The 17,514-nt window shown below is 50.0% G+C and overlaps 1 protein-coding gene across 9 annotated transcripts in view; it reads right to left on the reverse strand.

Annotated features, from left to right (window-relative positions):
• The window catches only part of P4HA2 (prolyl 4-hydroxylase subunit alpha 2), a 68,688-nt gene that overhangs the window by 35,899 nt on the left and 15,275 nt on the right, over positions 1–17,514 (reverse strand). For 6 of the 9 annotated variants that reach the window (XM_055086750.1, XM_024122935.3, XM_024122940.3 and 3 more), the window contains exons 7-15: positions 15,565–15,804; positions 14,080–14,273; positions 13,120–13,296; positions 9,180–9,250; positions 8,844–8,943; positions 4,820–4,873; positions 4,206–4,271; positions 2,376–2,444; positions 1,887–1,983 (exon numbers count right to left, since the gene is read on the reverse strand). In XM_055086750.1, the coding sequence (XP_054942725.1) occupies positions 1,887–1,983; positions 2,376–2,444; positions 4,206–4,271; positions 4,820–4,873; positions 8,844–8,943; positions 9,180–9,250; positions 13,120–13,296; positions 14,080–14,273; positions 15,565–15,804 (1,068 nt within the window). Of the gene's footprint in view, positions 1–1,886; positions 1,984–2,375; positions 2,445–4,205; positions 4,272–4,319; positions 4,380–4,819; positions 4,874–6,373; positions 7,230–8,843; positions 8,944–9,179; positions 9,251–13,119; positions 13,297–14,079; positions 14,274–15,564; positions 15,805–17,514 lie in introns of those variants that run through there. The other 3 variants (XM_024122948.3, XM_055086749.1, XM_055086752.1) reach the window with 3 other exon arrangements.

Below are 17,514 nucleotides of genomic sequence, written 5' to 3' on the forward strand. Positions count from 1 at the left end.
CTGCACAGGCTCCTGGGAGGGGAGGTGTGGATAGTGACCTGTGCTTGCACACAGGCTTCTTGGTGGCTGCAGCAGCAGGCTTAGCGTCTCATGCCCATCTCTGGGGTCTGCACTGATAGCCGCGGCTCACGCCCGTCTCTGGAGCTCCTTTAAGCAGCGCTCTTAATCCCCTCTCCTCACGCACCGCGAAACAAAGAGGCAAGAAAAAGTCTCTTGCCTCTTCGGCAGCTCCAGGCCTTTTCCCGGACTCCCTCCCAGCTAGCTGTGGCCCACTAACCCTCTTCAGGCTGTGTTCACGCAGCCAACCCGAGTCCTCTCCCTGGGGTCTGACCCCCAAAGCCCGAGCCTCAGCTCCCAGCCCCCACACCCCCACCCCCCGGTGGGTGAGCAGACATGCCTCTTGGGCTGGTGAGTGCTGGCCGGCATCGATCCTCCATGCGGAAATCTCTCTGCTTTGCCCTCTGCACCCCTGTTGCTGCGCTCTCCTCCATGCCTCCGAAGCTTCCCCGCTCCACCACCCACGAAGGGGCTTCTTACTGTGTGGAAACCTTTCCTCCTTCACAGCTCGCTCCCACTGGTGCAGGTCCCATCCCTCTTCTTTTGTCTCTGTTTTTTCTTTTTTCTTTTGCCCTACCCAGGTACGTGGGGAGTTTCTTGCCTTTGGGAGGTCTGAGTTCTTCTGCCAGCATTCAGTAGGTGTTCTATAGGGGTTGTTCCACATGTAGATGTATTTCTGATGTATTTGCGGGGAGGAAGGTGATTTCCACATCTTACTCTTCCGCCATCTTTTTTTTTTTTTTTTTTTTTGGCTGCATTGGGTCTTTGTTGCTGCATGCGGGCTTTCCTCTAGTTGCAGCGAGAAGGGGCTACTCTTCATTGCAGTGTGAGGGTTTCTCATTGCGGTGGCTTCTCTTGTTGCAGAGCACAGGCTCTGAGCGCGTGGGCTTCAGTAGTTGTGGCTCACAGGCTCTAGAGCGCAGGCTCAGTAGTTGTGGTGCACGGGCTTAGATGCTCCGCAGCATGTGGGATCTTCCCAGACCAGGGCCCGAACCCGTGTTCCCTGCATTGGCAGGCGGATTCTTAACCACTGCGCCACCATGGAAGCCCTCTTCTGCCATCTTGAAGCTCCTCCCCTGCTTTGTTCAAGGGTCAACTGTACTTATATTTGCTTTCTCGTACAACTTTTTTCTTTTCTCATTTTCTTTTTCATTTGCTTCATTTTCTTTGAACCTATCACTCTTTATCGCCATAACTCTCCAAGAGGGCTATAAACTTATCTCTTTGTGATCACTTCCTGTCACATCCTGCTTCAAGCCTCTCCATGACTCACCACAGCTGCTTCCAGAACAAAGCTCAACTTTAGCCTCCACAGTTTGGTCCCAGCCTTGAGCCTCATCTCTTGGCCCCTGTGCCATGGGCCTCCCCTTGAGCAACAGACAAAGGCAGCCAGCCACCCACACCTATGATGCTGGTTTTAGGCTGTGCCTTGTCCAACTTGGGTTTTTCTTGCCTGGGACACCTTCTCCTCTCTGTTTCCAGTTCTCTCCCACTGCAACCTCAGAACCCTTGCCAGAGTCCACTTTTCTGGGGAGCCATCCTGGACCTACGATGCTTATGTAGCTATTCTTCCTTGGGGCTTCCTTAGCTCTCTAGGCGTCTCTGAGAGTGTTCCCAACCAGCTGTCTTGGCACATAACTAGCTGAGTGGACAGCAACATGGCTGGGTGGGACTACCATTTAGCAAGAAAAAACAAAAACAAAAAACAAAATCTCAAAAAGGGAGATAGTCTTGGCTTTGTGAAAATTTAGCAGAAATTGTCTCCTAGCTCAGAGTCTCAGGCTGACCACTAGAGCCCAGAGGCCAACACCACACCTTAAGCCACTCACCCCACTTGCAGCCCACAAGCACGGGGCAGGCAGCATGTCTCGTTCTGTAGTCACCTTCCCCGCTCCGCAGAAGGTTGTACCAGAATACAGCCGTGCCCTGGAAAGAGAAGGCCTGTCATACAACACCCTTAGATATAGGGCTCAAGGATGTGACCCTGAGTATCAAACAGCCCTCCCTGAGCAGAAACACCCTCACTTTCCCATGTCCAGGGGCACAGGGCTTTGGGACGCCAGTATAGAGAAGCTCCCCAGAAAGCACCTACCCTTCACGGTAGCGTGGATGTTTGGAATCCCACCTGGCCCTGAAGGGACTTCCCTCTCCATCCCATCTCCCCAGATGGAAGCTGAGACCACAGGTCAGGGTTCAGGCAGGAAGGGGCTAAGGCCCCTCAAAGTGACAGTCAAGCCGGCCAGAGAATGGGACTAGGAGACATGGATGAGGTCTGAGTCCTGCACTTCAACTTTTGACCCACAAGAACCAGAACTTACCTTCTTAGGCCAAAGTGCAGCCCCCAGATCAGGAAAGACAGTGGCACCACCAGCTTCCACGTCGCTCATCTGGGAATACAAGGCATAGAGCTTGGCCCTTCTACTCAATGCTCTCAGAGCAACTGAGCCACCAAGGACATGACAAAGTATGCGGATCGCCCTCCTCTGAGCATGAGCAACTCCACCACCAGCCCTTTGGCCAAGAAAGGCTCTTCCCACACCCTGCCCCTCCCTAAACCCTGCTTAATCTGTGTGGTTCATCAGGACAGTCTCCATGCCATGGAGGGATGTAGGCCTGCAGGATACCCATATCCTGGCTGTCCTCAAGTGGGAAAAATCTGAGTCTGTACTGGGAAAATGCCTGACTGACCCCCACCCCCTTTATCCTCATCCAGGCTGGCCTGCCTAAGCCACTGTGCCCTGTGAGCTGCCCTGACCAGGAGCTCCCTGCAGCTTCTAACACCACCTGTGGTCCCAACTCTGGATTCTGTTTCTCTGGCTTGAGTAACGTGCAGCTCTAGTCAGACCCTCACCATCCCAGAACAGCTACCTTCCCCAGGGCCAGCTAGGGCACTGTGTCTCCAGAGGGCCTGCTTTCTCCCACAGTAAAACCTCAAACTAAATGGAACACAATATCCACAGTAGCAAGGCTGCATTCATGCCCACAGAGCGTGCCTCAGCTCATGCCCAAAGTGCCACTTCTTTCTCATCTGTCTCTTACTTCAAGTTTTTTGCCTGTAATGTAATTAAACGTGGAGCTAAAATATTTCCACAGGACACATACCAGACAGACTGAAAGCCACCCAACAGATGTATGGTAAATGAATAAGATGAAAACCGCTGATAGCTTCCCACCAGAGTGGGGATCAAATCCAGGCTCCTTTCCAGAACCTGAAGGTCCTGGCAGTCTCACCAGCCTCTCCCTCTAGCCACCCCAGATTAATGCACTATTTCTGAGACCCACAATACTTTTTCTCTTTTTCCAACATCCCAATCTCCTTCTCTCTTCCAGGTCTCCACACATTCTCTTCTCTACCAGAAATCATGTTCCACCAACTAATTTCCACTCAATCTTCAAGTCTCAACTGACATGTTACTTCCCAAGGTAGGCCTTCTCTGAACCCCAACTCTGCACTACTTCTTCAAAGCACTTATCACTATGGTAACTAAACAATTACCTCTCCTATGTTTAAAAGTAAGTCTTTCATATTAGGACCGTAAGCCCAAGAGAGACCACAAATGTCCTGCTCACCAGCATGTTCACGGCAGTCCCCAGCACATAATAACCACATGATAAAAACTTAAACGAGACACCAAAGGGAAAAGTGGACACAGGTTTCTGTCTCTAAGCTACTTGACAGCTTCTATGCCTCTCTAGACCTGGCTCTCTCAGCAGAGGGGAGAGGAGACTGTTCCTTGTGTGAGAGGTAAACCCAACAGCCTGTGGCTAGAGTACAGGCAGCAGGTGGCAGGCAGGCAGGCCACTGAGCTCTGGGGAAACGAAGGCAGCTTCATCTAAGAGCACTTCCAAGCTACCTCCTCAATCTGCTGCCAAGCAGGGAACCCTCCAGGACACCCATCCCAAAAGTCCAGACTAGCTCTGGGCCATCAAATAGGAGCCAGGGATGTAAAGGTCACAGGGGTTGGGGGAAGCACACAAATGGGAACAAAGAGCAACTCTCTACTCCAGCCAAGAAGGGTGCTGAGGGCCAGAAGGGCCCAACCATCAAGCAACAGCTGGTGGTATCAGCTCTGACAGGAGTGGATATAAGAGAGCACTCTGGACCCAGGCTCCCCTTAAGGCCCATACGCTGCACGCGTCATACTCACGTAGTTTAAGAACGTGGCCACGCGATTCCCCGTCCCTAAACGCTTGAAAGCATCTTGCTCATCCTTCTATAAAATTAAGTGAGAGTAAACAGTGGGCCTGTACCCAATACTTACATAGTTAAGAAACGTCGCTAACCTATTTCCCTCCGTTTTGAGGCCGCTGTCAAAAGGTCGCTGCAATAGACAACAACTTTCACCCGAGTTTGCAACTGACTTCACCCGCCACCCACAGGACTGGGGCCAAAAAGGTCAAGGAAAGGTACTAAGTATGTGTTCCATATATTGGCCTGGACCAGGGGCCAAGGCTGCAAAGGAAACCCTGGCCAGGCATGTGGGAGAGGGGGCAGGAACAGCTTTCACAGAGACCTAGTGAGGTCCTCTGCTTTAGAGTCAGGGCAAAGAGTGGCAGGCTTGGGCCGGGGGACCACTCTTGACCTTATAGGGGAAACAGCTGGGCTGCACTTGGCTCTGGACTTGGGCTTCTCCAGCAACGAAAAGGGGGCCCTGGTGAGGCAGGGGGGCCTGATGTGAAGGCTACAGTGCTCCTAAAAGCTCCAGCCTTCTCAAACCAGCTACAGCAGAGCCCTTGAAAGCACCTGTGATTTGGGCCTTACCCTAGAGAAGTCAAAGTGTGGCTCGTACTGTCCTCCCATTCCATAATTAGCAACCTGGTGGGAAATAACAGCATTGGACTTTGTTAGCAGCATGAACCACCCTGAAGCAGCCCATCTCCTTAGGTAACAACCAGATCCCCAGGAGCAGCCTCTCTAAGGTGGGTATCTATCCCCTGCCAGTATGGGCAGAACAAATGCTGCAAACAGGTCTACAGCTGTGTCCAAGAGGAAGGGTGAGCACAAATGTGGTTTCCCAAAAAGGAAAAGATGGGCAAGCTGCAGATGGCCACTGTGGAGAGCTCCAGCCCTTCAGGGACACTTGGACAGCAGCAGAGGGAGCCCTCCTTGAGGCAGGCCCTGGCCTGGGCCCTGATTATTTGGAAGATAATGAGATGGTAATCCAGAAGAATGCCAACAACAAACTCAGGATTGGGGTTTTTTTAATGCTAGTTTGGAAGCTACTCAGTGCCTGGCAGTGCTCCTGCCACCTCTTGTCACCATGCTCCAGTAGCTCTTCTTGGCCAGGCTGAATAGGACAAACAAATCCCACTCCATCTCAACGTGGTACACTGCACAGAGTAATTCTGAATCCAAGTGAAGCAGCAGGGAATGGGCGGCTGGCTGCAGGGGGACCAAAACTGCTGCTCTACCTCAGTGCCCTCCGTGGGAGCCTGGACCTGGAATAGGGCCTGAGCTACCTCAGGTGTCACCAATTGGATTAGAAATCATAAATGCCTTTATGAACAGTTTATCAGCACAATATAAGTCCTAAATCACAATGGTTATTTTAGCTTCAGTAGCTACATGAGAGATGAAGTTCAAGACAAAATACAGCATCTGACATGAAAGCTGAGGTACCAAATGGCACCACCAATGTCCATCTGGGAACACTTGGCTACTGTATCTTAATGAAACCATACACACCTTTGGAGTTCAACTGTTAGTCCTCAGAAAATTGATTTTGTATATGTGTTTTGGCGATTCTAACAGGTGAAAGATGCTGCAAAACTGGCAATAATGACGACCCATGGACACGAGGGAGAGAGAGGAAGGGTGAGCTTTACAGGAGAGAAAATCCTCCTCTTGGAGTAGAAAACAGTATTTATCAAATGTGATGAAATGTGGATTTTCGGCAGCATGATTTTTCAGTGTCCAAAAAAATAAATGTTGATATGAAGTCAGAATCAGTGAGAAAATATGCTGTCATATACTGCTTTAGACTTCAAGATTCCCACACCAGGGGCTTCCCTGGTGGCGCAGTGGTTAAGAATCCGCCTGCCAATGCAGGGGCCACGGGTTTGAGCCCTGGTCGGGGAAGATCCCATATGTCGTAGAGCAACTAAGCCCGTGCACCACAACTACTGAGCCCGCGCGCCTAGAGCCCGTGCTCTGCAACAAGAGAAGCCACCGCAATGAGAAGCCTGCGCACCGCAACGAAGAGCAGTCCCTGCTCGCAGCAACTAGAGAAAAAGCCCATGCCCAGCAAAGAAGACCCAAAGAGGCCAAAAATAAATAAATAAATTTATTTTTTTTTAATTGAAGAAAATTTTAAACATGACTGTGATCAGTTTGCCAGTGCACTCAGGAAAATTCAGTTGCTGCTTGTTGCTGGAGCAGCAGGGTATGACTGCATTTTCCAACACTCCCACTTGTTGGATCGAGTGCTTAAACTTTCACTACCTGGGGATAATGAAAGAAGCTGTATTGTTAACAGCTGGCTCATCTTTTAACAGTTTTGGGAATCACATTTGATCATGGTGCTAAAGCTATTGTACCTATACTATTTTAATACTGTCCCCAAATAGTACAAGTGTCACGGGAACTTCCGGATGTGCAGCCATCAGAATCATCATCTGGGAAAACTCCAGGCCACAGACCCATACCTTTAATAACAAGCAACTAAACATCAAAACTGATTCCTGGGAGGAGGTATTCATTTGTTACAAAAGTAGAAGAATCAGTCCTTTGAAAAATGTGGGTATTTATGATACTGAAGTCAGAATGAAGGGGAAAAAATGGTTAGAAATCACTTATTTGGTGAGGCTGAGACATCTAGTCAGAAGTGTCTTCAGTCTTCAAGAATTCTGGCAATGTAGCATCTCTTCCACTCTTAGGCCCTCATCCAATTCAAAAGAAAGCCTCTTTTGCCCTTTCTTCCAAATAATCTATAGCAAACACATCAACTACAGATGAAAGTGTCAATAGATAGCATGAAAACCAGTTCCTTTCCAGAAGCCTGTAGGGACCCTGGTGAGAAGGCTGTTGCTGGTGCCTAGGCATGTATCACACTGCATGGATTGTGGAATGAGCACAGAGAGACAGGTACTGAAACCCAGGTTCCTATCCTCAGACCATGTAGAATCAAAGCTTTCAACAATGCTGGCTGGCAAAGAAAACGCCAAGACAGTTCCTAGAGAATGAAAGCAAACAAAAATGGTGTCTCAACCTCCTGGCAGCTGTGGTCCAGGTCTTCCAGAAGAGCCCTGCCCATAAAAGCCCCTCCCCACTGGAGTTGTGGCATTCAGATCCCATTCATCAATTGAGTTACAATATGACAAGATGTCAGTTAAGATGAAGCCAGGGTTGTGGAAGAGAAGCCAGTCCAAGCACGAAGCTGCTGTCTTCTGGGGTTGCATGTGAGATAGGGTTCAGAGGGTGCAGCCAGGAGAGCAACAGGGGCACAGGTCCTGTACACTCTTTCAGCCTCTTGGTCCAGGGTACAGAATCAGCAACCAAGAAGAACATCATCCTCAGTAAGGGCCACAACAGTCCTAACACTGGCTCCGATATGCAGTGATAGATGTCTTAACAACAACAACAAAGCTGCTCCAGGAAGATATGAATCACAACTACACCAACAGGGATGCACCCAGGGCATGGAGAGCCCCTATCGCTCTTGAAATGGTGGTGTTCTCACACATAAGAGGAAAGTGGGAAATGTGGCAGAAGTCCTCTCTTGATGTGCTTGTCTGCAGAACTTACCTAAAAATTAGGCTTATAAACTCAACACTAAGTTGAGTTGAAATGAAAAAATTATATTAAAATTTCACAGGACTGTAAGATAATCAGCATGTTTTTAAAAACTCTGGTGGACTTCACATAAATTCATAAGGATGACCTTCAATATTGGTCTTGATTGCTGACACAGCTATGCGGGGAAAAATGAGTGCTGATTTGCTTGGATGTGTCCAGGCAAAAGTTCAGAGAATCTTTTCCAAGTGATCTCAGTTCAGTATTCTACTGAAGAGCCATGGTTGATCAGGTAAAGTGCAATATCCTTAAATACACGGAAACTCTGGCCAAACAGACAGATCCAGGGGGCTCAAGAAAAATGCCAGTGAAATTTCTCTGGCAGTGTCTCAGGTCATCATTTTACAGCAGAACCCAGAAGTTGGGATGTTCAGAAGGGAGTGTGGCCAGTACTGATTTGAACTCAACAGAACAGACAACACATTAGTAGGAGATTTACCCAAAATTTTCAGCATGGTGCTACCATGTTTCTTCACAATCACCTCTGAAATAAAAAGCAGGAAGCCAGGGTCCCACGGGGGTACTTAGAAAGGAGCATTCCACCTTCACCGGCCAACCAGTCCAGGCCTCTCAATGCTACCAACGTATTACAGAACACTTTACCTCCAAGTGCATTTGACTATGACTCAGAACCATGACCTATGAAGATATTTATAGCTCTTAGAGGTGTCCCTGAAACAACTCAGGATTTCAGCTTCTGTAGTCAAGAAGACATAAATGGGCCTGCCATGCCCACCAATGATCCCTAGCTCCTAGTATGATACTTGGGCACACAAAAGACATTCAGTTGACATTTGTTGAATGCTCATTGTTGAATGCCGGTGGGCATACTTAATTCTGGCTTCCCAACACAAGGTCACTCCATACTCATAGCATCCTGCAGTCCTACAGTTTATTGGGCAAGCCTCCCTATGTCTGGCCCTGAGCACCCTGGAAGACCATCTAGCTAGAAATACTCCCTTCCCAACTCCAGGGTCCCAGGAACCAGCCATACCTGCAACAATTCTGCAGTCTTTACTGTTAGGCCTGTGATGTGCTGCATCCGAAGATTCACCCGAGCCACAACAGGGTCATCATCCTCCTCCAGCCAGGAGCTAAGCCAAAACAAAAGGGAGAGAAAGGAAGGTGAGGAAGGCAGGTTTAGATGAGGTTCTGCACTCTCTCCCCAGCATCAGGGCCAGCACTAACAGGCAGCACAGGGTGAGTGCTCCATGTAGGGGAGGTGCCTGCAGGGAGGACAAGCCAAGCCACCCTCCCTTCAATAGGAACTGGGAGGCCCAGGAGTTGGGGCTTGAGCAGCCACCCTGCCACCACCATCACCTTTGCTAACCTTTTGGAAACTCTGTAGCTGGCAACAGTCAGAACACCTGTCTTGGGATCACGAACAGTGGCTCGTGCAAGCTGGAAGGCAGGAAGAAAGGGCAGACTTATCATTCTTTGCCTTGAGTATTTTCTTGGAGAGACTGGGACCTGATCTGCCAATCAGGTCAGTGCAAGAAGGAGCTCTGCAGTCAGTGGCTCTAGCCAAGGCCCCATGATCCTGCAAGGCAGGCCAGGGCAGTGGTCTGGGGCCTCCAAATTCCTGCTCTATCAGACCCTGGCCACTACCCTGCTTGGCTGCTGCCTGCCCCTGCTCCCTCCAAGGTCCATGAAGAATTATGCCTACAGAGTCTGCTTTGTCCATCTGCCCATCTGCCTGGACAGCCCCTTTCTCACCAGGCCCACCCACCACACCTTCCTGCACCTGGCTGCTCCTACCACATTCAGACTGTGCTGCCATCCCTGAGCCTCAATCTTGCATGCACCTCTCAATGTGGTCAACTACTCTGTCCTTCTGAACCTCAGCGGCCTTCTCTGCCCAGAAACCTACCCAAACACTCTCCTACTGCACCAGCCCACGCGGGCCTCCTACTGCTGCAAGGAACAAAAACAGAAGGCACAGTTTTCACTACCTTGGGAGGCCTGCAAGGTCAGATGATAGAATAGGAAAGGAATCTACAAGGTGCAATAAGTAAACTGCTGCCTGTAAGCCACCTCCACATACTCGCTCATACACACGTACACATACACATACACACACACACACACACACACACACACACACACACAACACATACCACCTCACCTACCTCATATCTCCCCAGTCTCCACAGACTGGTGCAGTGATACTCCCAGGAAGGACCTGCTGCCTGGAGCCAGCCCCCAGTGCTTTGGCTGTGGACTGTCCTAATGAGTGCTTACTAGGTGCCTGGCACTGCTGGGTGACCAAGACATGGCCCCTGCCCTCATACAACTCAGTCAAGTGAGGAAGGCAGAAAACTAGCTGGATAATCACAGCACAGCATGGTAGGTGCTGGGAGAGGGGAAGCTCAATGTCTGTGGGAGCTCAGTCTACAGGGTCAAGAATGGTTTCCTACAGGGGGGACCACCTAGCTGAGATTTGAAGGGTAAGTAGGAGTTAGCCAGGTGGGAGAACATTACAGGAACAGGGAAAGAACAGCGATGCAGAGGCCCAGAGATGAAAATGGATGTGGCACTATGACTGTGGGTTAGAACTGAGAGCAAAGAGATGAGAATAGGCTGAGGAGACAAGTGGGGGTTGGGCTGGATGCAACCTACGACCAATGAGAAGCAGGGAAGGCTTTATGCAGGAGAGGGACACCACAATCTGAATGTAAGAAGGATCACTGTGGAGACATCATGGAGGGTTGGCTAAGGAGGCATCAAAGCAGGAAGAAGGAGGCCAGTGAGGATGTAAGGGAGAGGTCAGGGCAAGAGGTGGTAGAAGGGATGGAGTGGGTGGATGGACTAGAAGACTGGCCAGGAGGTGAGATCAACCAACCTGGACACGAGCTGCTGCAGTGCATTCTGGTAAGATGGCACTGCACCTAGAGCAGAGAGCTTCCCTGAGATCGTATCTACGGTTCTTTCCTGATGACAACTGCAGCTGCAGCTAGACCCCATCCAAACATGTGAGCCACAGCACTAGCCTGACACCCACAGGGAGGCTCTGGGCAGCTGGGGCTCTGCTCCCAGGGATAGACAGGGCTATTTTGAAAGCAGACCAGAGACCCACAGGCAGCTGCCAGGCATTCCCCACAGGCCAAGTTAAGCTCATGGGCCCTACTTCAAAGCCAGCATAGCATCTGTCCCTCACAGGCTCCGGAAAGGAGAGGTCAGCTTGTAATAGCCCACATGTTTGGCTCTTCACATGGCTTCTGTTCAAAGCAAGTTTTCCCAACATGCTCCTCCCTGCCCACACTGCCCAGCCACACCCATGTGCACACATGCACCCAATATGAACACACACACACACACACACACACACAGATGTTTTAGTGCTTTGGTCGGAGAGACAAGGGAGAATTCTCTCAGGAGGTTATGGCACAACAGTGCCTCTCTCACCTGACAGCCAAGAAAGCAGTATTCTTTCATGGAGGAATCTGGAGTTGGTCCAGGGAATGGAAGCAGGGGGGTTGCGGGGGGTCTCTGGTCCCCATTCTCCACACACACTGGCTAGACCCTCCCTCAGCGACATCAATGACACTAAGAACTGACTCTGAGCCGTAGATGTCCTAGTATCTCAAGCCAAGGTTGTTCCAAGATACAGTCCAGGGCCTAGGATAGGAACCTATTTTAGATCTCTCCAGGAGTGCTGGGCCTCCTGGCCTCTACAATTCTATTAGGAGCAGAGCAATAGAGGATCTTCAGCTAAATCCTCCCTTCTAATCACCAGTGATAGGAGAAGGATGGGGATATGGCAGAAAGTAGTTCTCTTTGAAAGATGTCAAGAAGGAGAAAATCTTTTATGAACTAGAAATAGAAGAATAATTTTATAACATGATGAATATATACAAAACCAACAGCCAACTGCATACTTAGCAATGAAATACCAAAAGAATTTCCATGAAATTCAGGAACAAGACAAAGATTCCTACTGTAAAAATGTTCTAGAAGCTCTGGGCAGTTCAACAAGACAACAAAAACAAAAGAACTATAACTATTAGGATGGAGAAAACAAAATTTTTCTTATTTGCAGATGCTAATACTATCTGGACAACCCAAGATAATTAGCTAAAAACCAAATGAAGAATAAGTGAGTTCAACAAGTAGCTGTGATCTGCACCACGTCTGTTTCCTTGCAGGTAAAATGAAGATGATGACAGAGCCTGCTTAATAGACATAGCAGTTAACATATGTCAAGGACTTAGAACAGGGCCTGCCGGGACTTCCCTGGTGGTGCAGTGGTTAAGAATCTGCCTGCCAATGCAGGGGAAACGGGTTTGAGCCCTGGTCCGGGAAGATCCCACATGCCGCGGAGCAACTAAGCCCATGCACCACAACTACTGAGCCTGCGCTCTAGAGCCCGTGAGCCACAACTACTGAGCCCGCATGCCACAACTACTGAGCCCACGTGCCTAGAGTCCATGCTCCGCAGCAAGAGAAGCCACTGCAATGAGAAGACTGTGCACCACAACAGAGTAGCCCCCGCTCACCACAACTAGAGAAAGCCCGCACACAGCAACGAAGACCCAACACAGCCAAAAATAAAATAAAATAAATTTATCAAAAAAACACAAAAAACAAAAAACCAGGGCCTGCCACATTTCACAACTCAGTAAACATTAGCTATTGCTATGAAATATATTTTTACAATCAATAGTTTAGTATACAATAGTAAACTAATTTAATAATGTAACCAGTAAAAACATAATGATGAAAGCAACAGTTTTTTGTGAAGTTACAGTAACAAAAAAAAAAAACACTGCCTAGGAATAAATTTAACAAGAAAAGTGCAGGGCTTAGGTGAAGAAAAATTTTAAAAATATGAATAAATAGAGAGACACAGAGTGCTCTTGGATGAGAAGATTCAATACTGTAGAGACGTTCATGCTCCTCCAAGTCAATCACTTCTTTGCAATCCTAATCAGGAGACCCACAGGACCCAGCCTGGCAGTGCCCCAAGGCATAACTTCCTAAAAACTAGCCCACACACCAGCCCCCAACACGGTGAGGTGACACTTCTCACTGTGGGCTTGCCCTGCTTCCAGTGTGCCCTTCTATCACAGCCCTTGTCTGTCCACATTGGTTCCCTCAATTTTCTTCCCCCACTGGACTATGAACCCTCAAGGTCAAATTGAGTCTGTAGTACCTTAGTACCCGACAGTGGACTCATGCAAGACATAAGCAAAGGCCAGCCGGGTAAGCAACTAAACTGCCCCATGGTACCAGGAGTGAGTGGCCCAAGAAGGAACTGCAGAGACACCTACTTTAGGTTTTGCAATTTCCTTGATCCTCTCGATTTCCTCGTCAGACATGACATCGTAGTACCTGACGATGTGTGGACTATCCCACTCATCCTCCTCTTTGAAAGGGGCGATGAGCAGCTGTGGCGTCCCGTTGCCATGGTGGTACCTACAGAAAAGCCTCTTCTGCCTTCGGGGTGTCTGGGGAGCACAGAGCAACAAGCCCTGAATTGAGTGAGTCCTAACCCTCAGTCCCAGGCTAGCTGGCTGCAGACACTGGCCTCATACCCCAAGTCCAGCAGCCGCTCCCTCCCGCCTCACCAGAGAAGAAAGCAAAAGCCCCTCAGTTTGACTGGCATGAAATGATACCCCACAAATCATGCAATGTTTCTTCCCTCCCAAGAATACCTCATGTTGACAAGTCCTATAGCAGGGTGTAATCCCTGGCCCCTCTCACAGAGATGTGAGTAGGTCAGGAGGGCTAGGGCCAGGGAGAAGTCTTTCTAGACAGAGGAGCCAATGGGAGCCAAGCAGATATGGGCATGGAGAAGACCGAGAGATTGTCTCACACCTGAGCCTCCTTGAGGAAGCACTGGGGTCCCAGGGCTCTCAAAGGCCAATGATACCCCATACCAAGCTCTAGCAACTGCCTTGTCTTTGCTAGAGATCATGACTTCCGTGGGGGCCCAAGGCACATCCACACTCATGGCTTTCTTCAGAATAGTGAGTCAAGTAAAAGCTGCCCTGTTGGGGTGGGGAGGGGAGCTCAGTAATAACTTAGAGGATTGAAACTCTGCCTGGGACCTCAGGGAAGACAAGTCTCCCGTCCTATACCTCAGAGCACACCCACATGTCAGCCTCAGCAGATGCTACCAAGAATTGAGAAAACTACCTACAGACAGAGGAACATCTTCCTCAGATCTGCCTGTCCAGAACCAAAGTCTAGGTCCACAGCCTGGGCCCTGACCCATCCATGTGTCTCACCAGTTTGACACCCTCCCCACGACAGAGGCTCTCGTAGATATCCCTCTCAGGCAGGTAGTCCACAGGCCTCTCATATATGCCCTCCTGGGGTGCTAGCTCAGCTTCTGTGTGATTCAATAACATATTTTCTCTTTCTTCCTCCAACAACCGTTCAAAGTAGCGCAGATTCCCTCCAGCTCGTTCATGGCTCGGGTCTAGAAAAAGCAAAGAACAAGAAGGAAAAGGAAACCACAAACATCTGTTAGGTCATTTAGAGAAATTATTCTGTAAGTGGTTTTCTCTCCCAGCAGCTCACTCACACGCAGCATTCTGCCTTCCACAGCACCTAAGCAGGGTTCGCTGGCTGTAGAGGAAAGGCCAACAGAGGTTCGCCCTACTCTGGTCAGAGATGAGAAAGGAGCAACAAGACGGGGGCGCGGGGGACGCTTAGCCACCGACGCGGCTCTCCTCCGGAACTCCCTGGAAGTCCCAAGGACACAGGTCCAGAGAAGCAAGCCAGAGTTCTGCCTCCTCCTCTCCACTTGGCTGTGTGCTAGTTACAGCCGTCCCCTAGAGTACATCCACTACTGGTGACCACATCACATGCTGGCCACAGCTAGAAGGCAGGCTGAAACACCGGCGGCAAGAAGGGCCACATGACACTCCCACAGCTTTTTCCTGTGGGCCTCACAACAAGAAGGAGCAAGCTTGGCAGGATTACTGTGCTACCCCTCAGATGAGGAAACTGTGGCCCAAAGATGTTAGAGATTAAGGTTAGGTTATTCAGAAGAGGAAGCCAGGTGTCCTGCCTCCCTGTACAAGGCTCTTACTAACACGACAGAGTCCAAAAAGCTCTCTTCCCACATCCGTCTTACAGACATTCACACTAGCTGGTCTCAGACCCAAAACCCATGAAAAGGAGCAGCGAAAGGAAGTCTTTGCTGGTCTGTGAAATCTCAGACTATGACATCCCATATATTAGTAAGAGGTAGAACAAATGGGTTCTTAAGACACAGTGCTTTTGATCCCCTTCAGTCTAACACCACAGGACAACTGAAATCACCAAAGCCATGGCAAGTCTACCAGTTAGACCTCAGGCCTCTAACAGGTCAGGTCACTGTCACTGCAGCAACCCTGAAATACAGCTTGCCTCTCGAGCTATTCCTGACGCAATATAGGCTCCATCCTACATAGCAGCAGATGCACTGCAGCACTGGATTCCTATTTAGAAATGGACTAGGAATCCATGTGTAGGGCCACGGGTGCCATAGGCCTGAGTGTATCCATCAGTGATTGGGCAAGGGCTAAGGCCAGAACTACAGTTGGTAAAGAACTAGCTGGCAGCTGGACTGGACCTGAAAGCAGCAAAGCATTATTTAGTCAGTGGCTAGGCGGCAGGTCAGACGGGCTCAGTCCCTGGAGAACAGTCAGGTAGTGGCCAGCAGGGTGACCAGTTCCCCTGATACCTCCCCCTCTGCATCTGACCTTCCCCTAGAACCTCCTTACCAAGGGAGAGCAGTCGGCGGGTGAGCTCCAGGGCACGGTGCAGGTCACCCAACTGGAAGACGGCATAGCTCAGATAGTCCAGCACCTGGGCCTTGGATGTGGTGGCCTCCTCCCCTGCATCGAGCTGCTTCAGCACCTGTTCCATCCACAGCACTGTGTGGTAATAGTCTCCTTCATTGTAGGCCGAGCGGCCCATCCCAAAGCAGTCGTCCGCACTCAGCACTGCCTGGTACTTGGTTCCTGCAGCAGGAGAGGCAAATAGTCAGGTTCAAAGAGCCTCTGGGTTAGGGAGAAAGATTCCCCCATCGAGGGAGCCTGGGTCCCTGGGTCGGGGGGCATCATCCCAGCAGAGCCCCACCGGGATTTCAGACCACACACCTCCAAGGGCCATTAGTACGGAAAGCACAGCCAGGCTGGCCCTGCCTCGGGGTGGGGTGCACAGCCTATCTCTTAACCTCAGACTCCCCAAGTGGGAAGGGTCCTTTGTTACGGAAGAGCCAAGGAAGCCCAAGGAATAGTGTTCAGGAGAGTATAAAGGTCCTGTGAGCCACACGGCAGATGTCTATGAGGCAGCTGGCCATTTGAGACTGGAAGTCAGAAAAATAAGTTAAATATTAAAAAACAGGGCTTCCCTGGTGGCGCAGTGGTTGGGAATCCGCCTGCCAATGCAGGGGACACGGGTTCGTGCCCCAGTCCGGGAAGATCCCACATGCCGCGGAGCGGCTGGGCCCATGAGCCATGGCCACTGAGCCTGTGCGTCCGGAGCCTGTGCTCTGCAGCAGGAGAGGCCACAGCAGTGAGAAGCCCATGCACCACAAACAAAAACAAAACAAAAACAGAACTTAGGTGGCAGGTAAAGCCATGGATGAAGATAATTGCTTCCAGAAATAGTGTCAGGAAAGAGTAGAGAAGGTGGCTGAGGCCAGGGCCCCAGAGACCACCTATACAGAAAGGACAGAGTGAATAACACTGAGAAAGAAACAGAAAGAGCAGGAGTGATATGACAGATGCCAAGGGAGACCAAGAGATAAGACTGCAGTGCCAGCTTTGACCACTAGGTGGTGGGGCCCTTGATGAAGATCAATTCAGCAGGTCCTGTGACCACAGGTTATGGGCTGTTGGCTCAGCGCTGGAAAGTGACCATGAAGAGAGTTTCAAGTCAAAAAGGAGATGTGTAAGCTATGGGGAGATGCAGGGTTTAGGCTGTGACTCTCCCTGGAAAGCAAGGGAGTTTCCCTACAACCCCGTTAAGAGCAGCCTACGCATGGCTGACGTGGAAGAGTTGCCTCAGAGCAGGCTCTTGCTGCCTGATGTCCAGGATGAAACACCTGCTGCAATGTGTTGGCTGCTTCAGAGACCAAGGTTGCTCGCCATGATGGCTCAGGAACAGACAATGTGGGACAGGAAAATGGGGAAAGTAAACACAAGACAGAGTTAGTAGGCAGACCACAGACTGGGGTGGGGAGGTCCTTGAGTCCCTGTTCACTCTCCACATACCTCCACAGATCTCTGGCTCTGCAGGCCGAGGAACTGAACACTGATGGAGGCAGTATATCACAGCTGAGTGAGCTGGACAAAACAGGGTCTGTGTGGGCCTAGCTATGGCACCCCACAACTGTGTGACTATAGACAAGTTACATAGCACCTCTGATTCTTAATCCCTTATCTCTAAATAGAGATAATACCATCAGTTTTAGAGGACTTGCGCCAAGAATTCAACAAGACGACATATGAAAATGTCTCCTATGATTCCCCAGAGTGGTAATAATCAGTAGCTATTATCAACATGTCTCACAGATACCAAGAATATCAAGAATGGCTCCCAGACACTCAGCATCCTTCCCAGAAGCCAACTTGAAAGTCTGCTCCCTAGAGAGTGCTCCCCGGAGAATGCCAGCAGAGCTGAGGGCTGAAGGGCAATCACACGTGATGAAACCCAGCTGAAGGGCG

Source organism: Physeter macrocephalus, chromosome 8 (genome assembly GCF_002837175.3).
Source record: "Physeter macrocephalus isolate SW-GA chromosome 8, ASM283717v5, whole genome shotgun sequence".
Classification (NCBI taxonomy): Eukaryota; Metazoa; Chordata; class Mammalia; order Artiodactyla; family Physeteridae; genus Physeter; species Physeter macrocephalus.